Genomic DNA, 15,682 nt, shown 5'->3' with positions numbered 1-15,682 from the left:
TGAAGGGTTATTATTTTTCTCTTTGTAATTAAAAAGTAATCTGGGGTGATACTTTGAGGCTACTTAAGTATTTTTATTTTTCATCAAGTTTTTACTCCCTAGTTTCAGCATTCTTTCATGATTTTCTAACTCCATCATTCTCCTTCTATATTTATTAGTTGCATTCTACTGTAAGGGAGATATTTCCCTTTCTCCTCATTTACTTGTTTATACTGAAATGAACTCGTTGGTCCTTTAACACATTTATTGAGTTATGATCCATTGTTATATGATATAATAGGATTTTTAACCTATTTTCTTGTCATGTGATTTGTGGTCATACAGAATTTCTCTATCTTCCATTCTTCTCCCAAGTTTTAAGGCAGGCCATCTTACAGACTTTTGTTACCAAACTCATACACTCTGAAAGTTTCCTTATGGGCTTGATCTGGTTAGGTATTAGCCACTGGTTTCCTCTTATTGTTTATTTATGTATTGTTATAGATAACATTCTCATGTTTGCAAGTTTATGTGTCTCTCTACATGTGTTGTATTTATTCTGATATTACAGACTAAGGGGACCTTGCTTCATAGTTCTAAAACAGATCTTGTGATTTAGAGGTTAGAAGCTCCTATGCCCACCAGCAGCAAATTTATTTGTAAACAAAGTTAACTGCCTCAGGAATCTAGAATTTTGAATTAGATTCTCTTAATGCTTAACAAAAGAAACCTTCTCTTGGCAAAAGATTGAGGTTAAAAGAGTGTTGACCAGTCTTATCTTTTCCCTTCTTCCCTGAATTTAGATGGGAATCAGTGTTTCAGTTGCAGAAAAGAGCAAGACTATGGAATCTCATCAGAAATCACATACAAACTCTTAGGATGTTGTATCTAGGAGTTCATCTGTTCAGCAACTATTATTAAGGGTCTGCTGTGTGCCAGGCTGTGGTGTAGGCAGAGGGCATACAGCAGGAATTGAGCAGAGTCCCTGCCCTCGGGAAACTTGCATTCTAGTGGGACAGATTAGACAACAAATAAATACAATAACATCTTCAATTCAGTCGCTTAGTCATGTCCAACTCTTTGCAAGCCCATGGACTGCAGCACGCCAGGCCTCCCAGCCCATTGCCAACTCCCAGAGTTTACTCAAACTCATGTCCATTGAGTCAGTGATGCCATCCAACCATCTCATCCTCTGTCGTCCCCTTCTCCTTCCACCTTCAGTCTTCCCAGCATCAGGGTCTTTTCAAATGAGTCAGTACTAAGCATCAGGTGGCCAAAGTATTGGGAGTTTCAGTTTCAGCATCAGTCCCTCCAATGAATATTCAGGACTGATTTCCTTTAGGATGGACTGGTTGGATCTCCTTGCAGTCCAAGGGACTCTCAAGAGTCTTCTCCAACACCACAGTTCAAAAGTATCAATTCTTCGATGTTCAGCTTTCTTTATAGTCCAACTCTCACATCTGTACATGAGTACTGGAAAAACCAATAGCTTTAACTAGATGGACCTTTGTTGGCAAAGTAATGTCTCTGCTTTTTAATATGCTGTCTAGGTTGGTCGTAACTTTCCATCCAAGGAGCAAGTGTCTTTTAATTTCATGGCTGCTGTCACCATCTGCAGTGATTCTGGAGCCCAAGAAAATAAAGTCTGTCACTGTTTCCACTGTTTCTTCATCTATTTGCCATGAAGTGATGGGACCGGATGCCATTATATTAGTTTTCTATGTTGAGCTTTAAGCCAACTTTTTCACTCTCCTCTTTCACTTTCATCAAGAGGCTCTTTAGTTCTTCTTCACTTTCTGCCATAAGGGTGGTGTCATCTGTGTATCTGAGGTTATTGATATTTCTCCTGACAATCTTGATTCCAGCTTGTGTTTCATCCAGCCTGGCATTTCTCATGATGTACTCTGCATATAAGTTAAATAAGCAGGGTGACAATATATAGCCTTGATGTACTCCTTTCTCTATTTGGAACCAGTCTGCTGTTCCATGTCCCTTTCTAACTATTGCTTCCTGACCTGCATACAGATTTCTCAAGAGGCAGGTCAGGTGGTCTGGTATTCCCATCTCTTTCAGAATTTTCCAGAGTTTGTTCTGATCCCCACAGTCAAAGGCTTTGGCACAGTCAATAAAGCAGATGTTTTTCTGAAACTCTTGCTTTTTCGATGATCCAGCGGATGTAGGTCTTAGATACTGTGTGTTGGAAGGCTGGCGGGAATTATCCAATAGACAAGGAAGTATTGTTGATGCAGACAAGAGGATAGGGTAGCAGAAGCAATGTTTTCAAGCACATGAGCTGCTTGTGATGGAGGACGTGAATAAGAGATCATTGAGGTAGGAAGACCAACATCCACAGTGTCAAGAATTTGGTACAGTGAACAGAGAAGCAAGTAAAACCAAGAGGGCCATCAGCACATTAGCCTCCTTTTTCTTCTGCTCTTGCTTTGTTTGATTTCTCTCCTTGTTTTAGCATCTGTGTATTTACATTTCTTTGACTTTTATTTTCTTTTTAAAGATAAACATTCCTATGATTTAAAGTAGGGGGCAGTAATGCTGTCCTTGAGTTATTCCAGTGTGTTTTGTTGCTGGAAGACCAAAATTAAAAACAGATCCTTGGGAATAATTTAAGAGGCCTTGATGTTATGTTAGTGGGGAAACAGTATACAGAGAAGTTTTAATATAATTGGAAGTATCAGAATATATATTATATGCTAAATGGCAACTGTCTGAATGTTCAGAAGAATTCTCTAGCCTTTTAATTATCTGTCTCCTAAGATAAAGGTGAAGGACTCATCTGTATAAATAAGCATAGTTGAAAATATCAATGGAGATGTTAGTTTAAGCTTTATCATTAACTTTTTTTCAAAATAAATATTTATTTACCTTTTTCTTGATTGTAAAAGAAATACATGTTTGTGGTAAAACATTCAAACAGTATAGAACTGTATAAAATGAAATCAACTCTCTTTAACCTCCCTGAAGTCAGGGGGTTTATAAATGCAAATAATTTACATTATCCAGATTAGAACAGCCTGTCTCACTGAGTTTTTGAAAAGGACAGGACACAAAACTGACCTTTGTTTCAGAATTAAAATGTTTCTTTGATACCAAAATAATGAAATGTCAGTCTTAGCTTTCGACTTGGGTTTTCCTGATCACTGAGCAGTAAGTATAAAACAGTTTTAAAGATTTTACTTATTTGATGAAATGTGGATTGTACTTAGCACATTTTGGGGTCGGTCCTTTTTATAGGAGAATGAGGTATTAAAAGGTGTGGGTCACAGTCCCCAGCATGAAGAAAATGAGCAAAGATCATCAACCCAAATGGAAAAATCACTACAGGAGAAGAATGAAGATGAAAGTAAAGTAGCAGATAAGCCTGCCTGGGAGGCAGAAAAAACCACTGAATCTAGAAGTGAGGTAAGCATGTCGGAATATTCCAACCATACTATTTTGGCTTTAAGGTAGATTTTATGACTTGACAATTTGTGTTGAGAATGGATTTTATATATGTGTGCCTTACTAGAAGTAAATGTGATATATGAAAATACCTATTTTTTAAAATTATGGATGTGGTTATTTGGTTTACAAACGAATCAGCCATAAACCATTATATCTGGTTAAACTCACACACACCCATCCAGAAACTCGCCAGCAGGTTTTGTTGTGTTTGCAAAGGATGTAGAGATGGCTGGCATCCTGAACCCAGGAATCCTCAATCAAAACCAGCCACTTTCAGAAGTAGTAGACAGGTTGGCTAGTTCTGGGAAAGTGAGGAGAGGACCCTACAGGGACATCACCCTCAATCCGGTTGGAACTTGGGCTCACATTCTCGCTCAGTCTCCTGGTGCATCATGCTCACTGGGCATCCATGAGCCCATTTTGCATCTTTGGCCTAGCTGGAGTCTGATAGCATCATTGACTCCTTGCAACTAATAACCACACTCGTGAGTAGTGGAGAGAGTTGGAGAAAGGTGAACTCCAGGAGCCAGGCTGAACTCCTTCTTCTTTAGCATGGGACCTAATCTGGGTTCTACTCAGCAGTGGTCCAGACAGGTCTGTAATTCCACAGGCCTTTAATCACTTGGTACTTCCCCTGAAGGTGGCACCCTTGCAGGTCTTGCCCTGAAGGGGCTCCCAGCCCTGCATTGCCCCAGGTGGAATTTGGGGCTGTGCCTTGAACACCCATGGAGGGTAGAGAGTACTATGCCTTGGCCCTTCTCAGGCAGCCCATCATCACTGTAACCTTGACTTTCTAACATCACCCTGAACATAACATGATTGACAGAATGAAGTCTGAAAACAGTTCTGCTCCCTCTGCCCACTCACCACTCCCCCGCCCCTCCAGCCTGTTCTAACCTGTTTTGGGGAACTAGTTCTTCCCTGCATGCTGGGTGAAATCTAGGACAGGCCCTATGCTAGATAATCAGACCAAAAACCTCTCTGCTCATCCCAGTGCAGCAGCTGGTAGACCAAACCAGTGTAAATTCTCAACAAGTCTGTAGTTTCTCCATTCCTATCCCTGCTGCAGCCTCAAAGCCTGGCGGGGTGGAAAAGGGTGTGTGTGGCCAGCTTCTTGGGTTTCTCCAGTTCTTCTTCCCTTGTTTGTTCAGCCATCTTCTCTGAAGCTGAGGGTGTGATGGGTGCTAAGAGCTCAGAAAAGATGTTCCTTGACTGTTGCCAGTCTGAAACTGGTTTCCCTGGACTGTAGAATGTATTTAAAACCACTGCTCTGTTGGTTAGGCACTTTCATTTTGCAGGTTCTTTGGAGACCCCTACAGGAGTCCCCTGCAGCCGGGAGTCTCTCACTGTCCTTCTCAAGGACACGTGCACCTCCACCTCCAAGTGGCCTCTCAAGCACCTGCTGGTCCTGGAAACCTGCACCTCACCTCCTTTGTCAATCATTTCTCTAGCTGCAGCCCATGCTTGGCCTCTTGCCCATATTTTTCAGGCAAGCTCTGGATGCTCATCTGTTGTGTTCCCTAAACAAACCATGTTTCTAAGAGGTCTCTTTGAGTCCTTTTTTGCTAGTCTTTAGAAGATGTGGTTCACCCCAAGGAACCCCTTCCCATTTTCACTTTACCTCAGGCTACTCAACCCTTTTATGAGCTAGTTAAAAGAGATCCCACTGCAGCCTGGCATTTCACTGTGACATGCAGACGTATGCCCAGCTGCCTCCGCTTTTACCCACTGGTATTCTCCCCAGGCCTTGTGTTCCTTTGTAATTCATGTACCTTGCTATGGCTTTACCACCTCCTTATGCACACACACACACAAATGCCAGAGAACTGTCACATCAGTGCCAGTGAGTGCTGAAATAATCATGTCTGTTTTGAAGGAGACATTTCAGGTCACTTCACTGAGTGCCTCACAAGCCATCTTTTTTGAGGCAAAAAATGTTCTTAAACCAGTCTTACTGCCACTTCATTGTGTATAGATTTATGCTGTTGATTCATTTTTTTCCTGGGTATGTCTTTGCAATTATACCCCTTCACAAAGCTTCCCAGAAAAGTAGGACCTTATTTTCTACTTTTTTTGAACTGCCTATAGTAACTCACTCACTGCTAGGTAACAGGCACTCATTGAAGTGATAGATGAATTAGGGAGCTTCCTTGGAGAATTTAAAATATTTCACTGCAGACAGACATCAGTTTGGACAAAACTGTCTAGAAACACAATCACTTAAGAGTGTGGCATTTGTGCCTTGGTTCTTAATTATCAGACTCAGCTCTTTTGTAGGTCCATGTTTCTGTTTTACGCCAGTGTTTAAATTACACTTCTTAAAAAAATAAATAAATTACACTTCTTGTAGGAGCTTCTAACGATAAAGCAGAAAGGAGTTATCCATGACCACAGTGAATCACTGGCATTTGAGAATATTTAGGATGACCAACATAATTTACTCATTCATTAACAGTGACTTCCTTCTAGCTCCACTGCAAGCCTAGACTGCTATTAATAAAAACTAAATACACAAATATATACAGGTTAACTGGTTTGAAAATACGTTCTTCTCTCTAAAGACAAGTTGAATTTATGTATTGTTGCACGTTTTTAAAGGTAGAAAATGAAACATTCCTAGTGATCTCTGTTCAAAATGCAGTGAATTCTTGGCCAAAAATGGAACTGATTAGGAAGGAGGAATTTTATGTGAAGATTTAGGACTACAGTCATGTAGTCCAGAGTTTAGGCCCTCAAGTAAAAGGTACAAGCCGATGGGATTCTGAAGAGAACTGATGGGATTTTCTTTGTAATGGAAATAAGGGCAGGCTTAAGGGCAATACCAAGAAATAGGGAGACCCCGTAGACAAGCAACTACCTGAACCCAAAACCACCCTCAGAGCATAAAGGAGCCTGGGGAAAAACACAGCTCAGTGAGAGTGGACATAAGAGGTGGTAATGTGGTTATAAGAGTGAGGTAACAGGTGTCTAAGGGACCCTGTCACTTCTTCCTTCCATCTCCCCATCTCTTGCGGAGTCAACCAGAATGCTGGTTGTAAGCAGTTAGCTCCTCAGCCTCCATCGACAGGGGCACTGAAGAGGAAGAAACAGGTAAAAAAGATCTAATGAGACATATCTTTGAAAGGCCTGAAGGATCAGTCCATAATTCATTTTAAAGAGAATGATCTTCATACCCGTATTTCCATGTTTTAAATGTTAAGGCTTTCTTTTCTGCAAAGTGTTATTTACCCATAATTAAGGGCTGTTTTTGCGGGAATGAATATAGATTTGTGCTGTTACCCATTCTCACACACTTGTGACCATCAGGCAAATTTTGGTCAATGGTTGGCCAGGACGAATGAATCAAGTTTCTGAAACGTCTTAGGATCTTTCTTGGTATCATTTAGAATATAATTTAAAATCTTCACCAACTGGTGAAGTTTACTACCCACTAAGGATGCATAATTTCCAGTTAAAGAACAAGAAATACTATACACCAGCTTATCTTAAATGTCTCATAACATCCAAAGAAATAGACACAGAAAGCCTTGAGAACATGGCAAACCCCAAGTATTTGTACCACATACACAAAATCAAAAGACGCTTGCTCCTTGGAAGAAAAGCTATGACAAACCTAGACCACGTATTAAAAAGTAGAGACATTACTTTGCCAGCAAAGGGCTGTCTAGTCAAAACTATGGTTTTTCCAGTAGTCATGTATGGATGTGAGAGTTGGACCATGAAGAAGGCTGAGTACCAAAAAACTTATGCTTTTGAACTGTGGTGTTGGAGAAGACTCTTGTGAGTCCCGTGGACTGCAAGGAGATCCAACCAGTCCATCCTAAAGGAGATCAGTCCTGAATATTCATTGGAAGGACTGATGCTGAAGCTCCAACACTTTGGCCACCTGATGCAAAGAACTGACTCACTGGAAAAGACCCTGATGCTGGGAAAGAGTGAAGGCAGGAGGAGAAGGAGACAAGAGAGGATGAATTAGTTGGATGACATCATTGATTCAATAGACATGAGTTCGAGTAAACTCTGGGAGTTGGCAATGGGCCGGGAGGCCTGGCGTGCTGCAGTCCATGGGGTCACAAAGAGTCAAGACATGACCGAGTGAGTGACCACCACCACCACAAAATCAGTCCAGCTGATCTGAATCTTAAAAAAAGAAAACCCTAGAGTAAAAAGTTATGGGTGGGAGTTACACACAGCACAAGTCACAATGTGAATTTACTAACATGTAAAGACACCCCTTTGACACACCAGATAGAAATCCTGGATGAGGCACAAAAGCTGAAGATATCCAGATGCCATGACAGAGGCTGAGGTTGAGTAGATCTCCAGTCCATGCCTGTGGGTACCTGAGTTCCCTATTTTAAAGCTCAATGTTTAAAGGCTCTTCTAGTTTAGGAAATGACAGCTAGGACACTTCTAGCCATGAGCTAGGAGACAGAGCAAGGAAGCTGTCGATCCAACTTTTAGAAATCAGAACACCAAGTGGTGTGGATTCAGACTACCATCACTGTCAGGAATCCTGAGTCAAGAAAAGGTGTAGAAAATGATAGAAAAACTGGTCCTTGAAGAGAAAAATATAAAACTGAGTTGGTAAACACTTGGTACAATGTGGCATTCCTATAGAAAACAGCTCTCAAAGATGAGCTTTTGCATTAAAAAGAAGAGACAATGATAGAAAAAGAAAATCTAAATTACTCCTAATAGGAGTCCTAGGAGAGACTGGGAAGTATGAAGAAGCAATATTCAAAGTTTATGTCAAAATATTTCCAAAATGATCTTATGACTCAAGATTAAAGGGACACACAGAATCCCAAGCAGAGTAAATAAAAGATTAAGTTCCAGACCTAACACAGTGAAATGACAGGGCAACAAAAACTAAGAAAATAAAACTACCCAAGGGGGGAAATGGGTGAATTTAACTCAACTGACCATTATATCTACTACTGTGGGCAAGAATCATTAGAAGAAATGGAGTAGCCATCATAGTCAACAAGAGTCTGAAATGTAGTACATGGATGCAATCTCAAAAACGACCTCAAAACGATCTCCGTTCATTTCCAAGACAAACCATTCAATATCACAGTGATCCAAGTCTGTGCTCCAACCAGTAATGCTAAAGCAGCTGAACGGTTCTATAAAGACCTGCAAGACCTTCTAGAACTAATCCCCCTCCCTCCCAAAAAAAGATGTCCTTTTCATTATAGGGGACAGGAATTCAAAAGTAGGAAGTCAAGAAATACCTGGAGTAACAAGCAAATTTGGCCATGGAGTACAGAATGAAGCAGGGCAAAGGCTAATAGAGTTCTGCCAAGAGAATGCACTGGTCATAGCAAACACCCTCTTCCAACATGAGAAGACTCTACACATGGACATCACCAGATGGTCAACACCGAAATCAGACGGATTATATTCTTTGCAGCCAAAGATGGAGAAGCTCTATACAGTCCGCAAAAACAACACTGGGAGCTGACTGTGGCTCAGATCATGAACTCCTTATTGCCAAATTCAGACTGAAATTGAAGAAAGTAGGGAAAACCACTAGACCATTCAGGTATGACCTAAATCAAACCCCTTATGATTGTACAGTGGAAATGACAAATAGATTCAAGGGATTAGATCTGATAAGACTGCCTGAAGAACTATGGATGGAGGTTCATGACACTGTGTAGGTCTTGCAGTGAGCAAGACCATCCCCAAGAAAAGTAAAAAGTTTGTCTGAGGAGGCCTTACAAATAGCTGAGAAAAGAGACACGAAAGGCAAAGGATAAAAGAAAGGATTATACCCATTTGAATGCAGAGTTCCAAAGAATAGCAAGGAGAGATAAGAAAGCCTTCCTCAGAGATCAATGCAAATAGAGGGAAACAATAGAATGGGAAAGACTAGAGATCTTTTCAAGAAAATCAGAGATACCAAGGGAGCATTTCATGCAAAGATGGGCTCAATAAAGGACAAAAATGGTATGGACCCAACAGCAACAGACGATATTAAGATGAGATGGCAAGAATACACAGAAAAAGTGAGGTCACTCAGTCTTGTCCGACTCTTTGTGACCCCATGGACTGTAGCCTACCAGGTTCCTCAGTCCATGGGATTTTCCAGGCATGATTACTGGAGTGGGTTGCCATTTCTTTCTCCAGGGGATCTTCCCAACCCAGGGATCAAACCCGGGTCTCCCGCATTGTAGGCAGATGCTTTACCGTCTGAGCTAGACGACCAATCATGACTTAGATAACCACAATCGTGTTATCACTCATCTAAAGCCAGACATCCTGGAGTATGAAGTCAAGCAGATCTTAGGACGCATCACTGTGAACAAAGCTAGATGGAATTTGAGCTGAGATATTTCAAATCCTAAACGATGATGCTGTGAAAGTGCTGCACTCAACATGCCAGCAAATTTGGAAAACTCAGCAGTGGCCACAGGACTGGAAAAGGTCAGTTTTCATTCAAACCCCAAAGGGCAATGCCGAAGAATGCGCAAACTACCGCACAATTGTACTCATCTCACACGCTAGGAAAGTAATGCACAAAATTCTCCAAGCCAGGCTTCAACAGTATGTGAACCATGAACTTCCAGATGTTCAAGCTGGGATTAGAAAAGGCAGAGGAACCAGAGATCAAATTGCCAACATTCGTTAGATCATCAAAAAAGCAAGAGAATTCCAGAAAAACATCTACTTCTGCTTTATTGATTGCATCAAAGCCTTTAACTGTGTGGATCACAACTGTGGAAAATTCTGAGAGATGGGAATACGAGACCACCTGACCTGCTTCTTGAGAAACCTGTATGCAGGTCAGGAAGCCACTGTTAGAACTGGACATGGAACAACAGACTGGTTCCAAATAGGAAAAGGAGTACATCGAGGCTGTATATTGTTACCCTGCTTATTTAACTTATATGCAGAGTACATCAGGAGAAACACTGGGCTGGAAGAAGCACAAGCTGGAATCAAGATTGCAGGGAGAAATATCAATAACCTCAGATATGCAGATGATACCACCCTTATGGCAGAAAGTGAAGAACTAAAGAGCCTCTTGAAAGAGAGAACAAAAAAGCTGGCTTAAACCTCAACATTCAGAAAACTAAGATCATGGCATCTGGTCCCATCACTTCATGGCAAATAGGGAAACAGTGGAAACAGTGACAGACTTTTGGGGGCTCCAAAATCACTGCAGATGGTGACTGCAGCCATGAAATTAAAAGACGCCTGCTCCTTGGAAAAAGTTATGACCAACCTAGACAGCATATTAAAAAGCAGAGACATTACTTTGTCAACAAAGTATCCATCTAGTCAAAGCTATGATTTTTCCAGTAGTCATGTATGGATGTGAGAGTTGGACTATGAGGAAGGCTGATCGCCAAAGAATTGATGCTTTTGAACTGTGGTGTTGTAGAAGACTCTTGCGAGTCCCTTGGATTCCAAGGAGACCCAACCAGTCCATCCTAAAGGAGATCAGTCCTGGGTGTTCATTGGAAGGACTGATGTTGAAGCTGAAACTCCAGTACTTTGGCCACCTGATGCGAAGAACTGACTCATTGGAAAAGACCCTGATGCTGGGAAAGACTGAACGCGGGAGGAGAAGAGGACGACAGAGGATGAGATGGTTGGATGGCATCACCGACTCAATGGACATGAGTCTAAGTAAACTCTGGGAGTTGGTGATGGACAGGGAGGCCTGGCGTGCTGCAGTCCACTGGCTTGCGAGGAGACAGACACAATTGAACAGTTGAACTGAACTGAAGGGGGAGGGGGGAGGTTAGTTATGTGTACTATAGGTCTGTCATTTTATAACTAAATGCCACAAGACAGTGCTGAGGGAAAACATTAAGCCTGACCTAAGCATGAAAGCAAAATAATTCCAAATTGCAAAGACTAAGGAGTTCATGAAGCCAATCTAAAAAACTATCAAATTATTTCAACAAGAAACTTAAACCCTTTAGGAAGACAGGAGATGAAGCAATAGTGAATAAAGAGGTTGATAAAACTTTGGTAACTTTAAATATGTATTTGAAAATTCCAATATCCTCTAATCACTCTGGAAGGTTGGCTGGGGAGGGACAAGATCATGTGGAACTAAGAATACAAGCCAAAAAAATCGATGGAAAATGATTAGGGCAGGAATGGAGGAGTTGTTGAGTTAAATGTTCTTGTTGAATACTGAGTACTAAAGAAAGAATATAAAAAGTCCAAAATAAAGATAAAAATTCAGCTTGGATATGACTTGGTTATCCTTTCTAGATTAAGTCTAAAAGTCCCAGGCAAGCACTTTAACCTTTTAAATGACTTTTTCTACAGAGATATCAAAATGGAACCGATGCATTTTTCTCTCTGGAAGACTTATTTCAATTGCTTTCATCGCAGCCTGAAAATCTACTGGAGGTAATTGGCTTTTATCCTTGCAGGAAAATATCTGCACTGACCTCTTTGTGAGTATATGTAACATTTTAACCTGGGATATACAGCTTTAGTACTTAATAGTTCCTAGTGCATTATAACCCCATCGACTGTAGCTCACCAGGCTCCTCTGTACACATTGTTCCCCCTTCCAAATAATCACAAAGGTATAATCAAATTCATAAAATCCATGTTGAATCAGTGACAGTACATACTTGACAAAATAAGGCACACCTTAGTCTTTCTGGTAGCACTGTAGTTCCATGACAGTCCACAGGGTGGATTTAGCTTAGCTTATCAACAGCTAGGATAAGTAATAAATAACAGGAAGATAGTATCAGATATAAGACCAGCTTTTATATTGACAACTTAAAAATTTACTGTGATGTTTAAAGACCTAATCTTTCCCCCATTATACCATAGTCTCATTTGAGTTCACACTGTGTAGTCAGTTGCCTGCATTTAAGGGAAGTTATTCATAGCCAACAGCATATCCTTATTTGTATAGAGGAGGTAACAAAGAGAACTAGAAATACTGCTTTGTGTATTAGAACTGGTGTTGAAATAGTTCATGTATTTACAGCATTTTCCTTTCGTTTTTCAGGGAGTCTCACTGGGAGATATTGCCTCTCTCCCGGGAAGTATCAATGATGGCATGAATTCCCCCACACATTATAATGTAAATTTTAGCCAAGCTGTAAGTCATGATGTAAGTCTCCACGAGGCCATGTTGCTATGTTCTGACAATACATTTAGAAGGGATCCAGTAGCAAGGACTTCACAGCCACAAGAACAAATTCTACAGTTATGTTCTCCTACTACCCATACTGAACAGACCTCTCCTGGAACTAATTTGACAGGATTTCTTCCGTTTGTTGACAATCAGATGAGGAATCTAAGCCAAGACCATCTGTATGACCTTGACATAAACATATTTGATGAGATAAACTTAATGTCTTTGGCCACAGAAGGTTTTGATCCAATGGAAGTTTCTTGGCTGCTTGAAGAACCAGGTTATGATTCTGGGCTTTCCTTCTCAAGTAACAATAGCACCTCTGTTATGAAGTCTAATTCTTCTCACTCTATATGTGAAGGTGCTACAGGTTCTAGCAGTGACCTTTCCCACCATGACCTAGAAGGGGCTGTAGGAGGATACTGTCCAGAGCCCAGTAAGCTTTGTCACATGAATGACAGGAGTGATTGTCATTTTCATGGGGACCTTGCATTTCAATACGTATCACATAACCACACTTACCACTTACAGCCAAGTGCACTAGAATCCACTTCAGAATCTTTGTCATGGCCTGGGAAGTCACAGAAAATAAGTAGATACTTGAATGACACAGACAGAAACTTAAGCCGTGATGAACGACGTGCTAAAGCTTTGCATATCCCTTTTTCTGTGGATGAAATTATCTGCATGCCTGTAGATTCTTTCAACAGCATGTTAAGCAGGCACTATCTAACAGATTTACAACTATCGCTCATCCGTGACATTAGACGAAGAGGGAAAAATAAAGTTGCTGCTCAGAACTGCCGAAAGCGTAAACTGGATGTAATTTTGAATCTCGAAGATGATGTATGTAGCTTGCAAGCAAAGAAGGAAACCCTTAAAAGAGAGCAATCCCAGTGTCACAAAGCTATAAACATAATGAAACAGAAACTGCACCACCTCTATCGTGATGTTTTTAGTAGGTTAAGAGATGATCAAGGTAGACCAATCAGTCCAAACCAGTATGCTCTTCAGTGTACCCATGATGGAAGTGTTTTGATTGTACCCAAAGAATTAATGATCCCAGGCCAGAAAAAGGAAAACCAAAAGGGAAAATGAAAAAACGAGAGAAAAAATTGAAGATGGATTCCACCAATACACATAAGCAGTTAGAAACTGTTAAAGGATCACAAATCTGCTTCCAGGTTTAGCTCGTGTTAACTTTTAAGTACTACAACTTGAATCACTCAGTATGTTTTCAAGCTTATGTGGACAAGTTTAGGTATCAGTATCAGACCTGGGGCAGAAGCCACCACCTCATGAAGTCCTAACAGTATGTACAAACAATGTGACATGAAACAGCCTGCTTTGGTAGCCCTTTCTTAAAGATGGTCTTTTTAAAAGAACACTGGATGTAGTTATTTTGAAACATGTGTTTTTTTGACTTAAAATACAATTTAACCTTAAGGTTTTTTCAGTTAGCACTGAAGTTTAGTGACTTTTCAAGAGCCTTTTCGCTTAATTTTTATGAATACTTAACTTATACAGCTTTCTGTGGAAATAAACTTTATATTTGATTTTATAAAGTGCCTACTTTTGCCTTTTATAGATTCTAAGCAAATTTATAGTTCTCCAAAATACCCACATTCAAAAATCCAGGCTGAGTATCCAGCAAATAGGACAGCAATAGTATTAAATTACAAATTGATCAGACTCTACCAAAGTGGTCAGTATGCTGAACTGACAATATTAGCCTCCCAAGCTAACATAGAGCATGACACGAAATAGACCAGGTTCTACTCTGGGATGCAGCACCACCACCCCACCCCCAATAACCCAGGAGCTTTCAAAATACTATACTACATTAGGCTTTAATGTCTGAGGACAGAGCCTCCCCCCACGTTAACTACCTGCATATGAGAAACTGGAACTCCCTGGCAGTAAAGCCAGCCTGTAGGGACAGCTGCCTTATCTAGGAAATTGACCAAGTTCACACCAAAAAAAAGACACCCACTTGCTTAAATGTGAAAACATTATGGATCATACAAAAACTCAAGACTTACACAAAGGGATAAATCAGTAAATGAGCAAACTGAACAAATAAAAGCAAAATGAACATTATGAAATAGGCAAAAAGAAATGCTTTTATAAAAAGGACAAAGGAGACTTGAAAACTAACTTAGAACATGACAGCTGTCCAAACTGTGGTGGTTTGAGAACAGTAACACAGATCTGTCCCGTCTGATAGGGCTCCCTGAATGGTGCTAGTGCTAAGAATTTACCTACCAATCCAAGAGATGCCAACTTTGATCCCTGCAACAAGTGGCTGCCCACTTCAGAGTCGGGCACAACTGAACACCTACACACACAGTATCTGATTAGTAAATATATAAGGTCAGATATTAGAATCTTCACTACCTAGTATCACATTGGTTCTTTTAGCTTACTGAAGTAAAGTTATAGAAAACTTCCATTTTAAACTGAACCTAGGTATGTTTCAAAGCATAATGCCAAAGTTCAGCTCTTCTGACTAGTTCTGTACAATGCCCACTTCAGTGTTGATTGGCTTTTTTTGCAAGACAACACACCTCATGCATTCTGGCTTCTTAGAGGCAGGACCACAAGTTATTTCAAGTTTGTAACAATGTCCATAAAACCAATTTACTTGTGAAAGTTTCTGCAACTGCAGATATATCCTGGTTTGCTCAACTGAGTGTCCTTTTCAAGCTCACCATCTTCCCTAGTCCCTGAAAACATCACAACACAGAACTACAGAATATCAAATGGGGAAGAAAGGGGTACAGTTGAATAGTTGTAAACACTCACAGTAAAATTTAAACATTTCAAGATCTAAGGTATTTGGTGCACTGTCCCCAAAGGCGCATTAATAGAGATATCACCAGCCAGTTCAATCTCATTTGCCATGGGCTTGACAGTCACTTTGTACAATACACACATTGGACTCTGGTACAATACTGAAGCTGCTTACTCTCCAGTGGTTATCAGCAGTCAAAGCCTCATCCCAGTATTGTTGAAGTTCCCTACTTACCAATTCATACCCCAAGACTGACCAGACTGTTCTAGTTCTGGGGTCTTCCCGAGTTCAGACTGACCCAAACGTTTCATTTTGAATTGCTC

At 40.6% G+C, this 15,682-nt stretch overlaps 1 protein-coding gene across 1 annotated transcript in view; it reads left to right on the top strand.

Moving 5' to 3' along the window:
• The window catches only part of NFE2L3 (NFE2 like bZIP transcription factor 3), a 31,715-nt gene extending 17,585 nt beyond the window's left edge, over positions 1-14,130 (top strand). The window contains exons 2-4 of the mRNA XM_061165485.1: positions 3,229-3,396; positions 11,734-11,817; positions 12,437-14,130. Of these exons, the coding sequence (XP_061021468.1) occupies positions 3,229-3,396; positions 11,734-11,817; positions 12,437-13,663 (1,479 nt within the window). The 3' untranslated portion in view covers positions 13,664-14,130. The remainder of the gene's footprint in view (positions 1-3,228; positions 3,397-11,733; positions 11,818-12,436) is intronic.
• Positions 14,131-15,682: the final 1,552 nt, after the last annotated feature.

The sequence above is a fragment of the Dama dama genome, chromosome 18, assembly GCF_033118175.1.
Source record: "Dama dama isolate Ldn47 chromosome 18, ASM3311817v1, whole genome shotgun sequence".
Lineage (NCBI taxonomy): Eukaryota > Metazoa > Chordata > Mammalia > Artiodactyla > Cervidae > Dama > Dama dama.
Note: the sequence above shows the minus strand (reverse complement) of the source record. Positions and strands in the feature narration are given on the sequence as shown.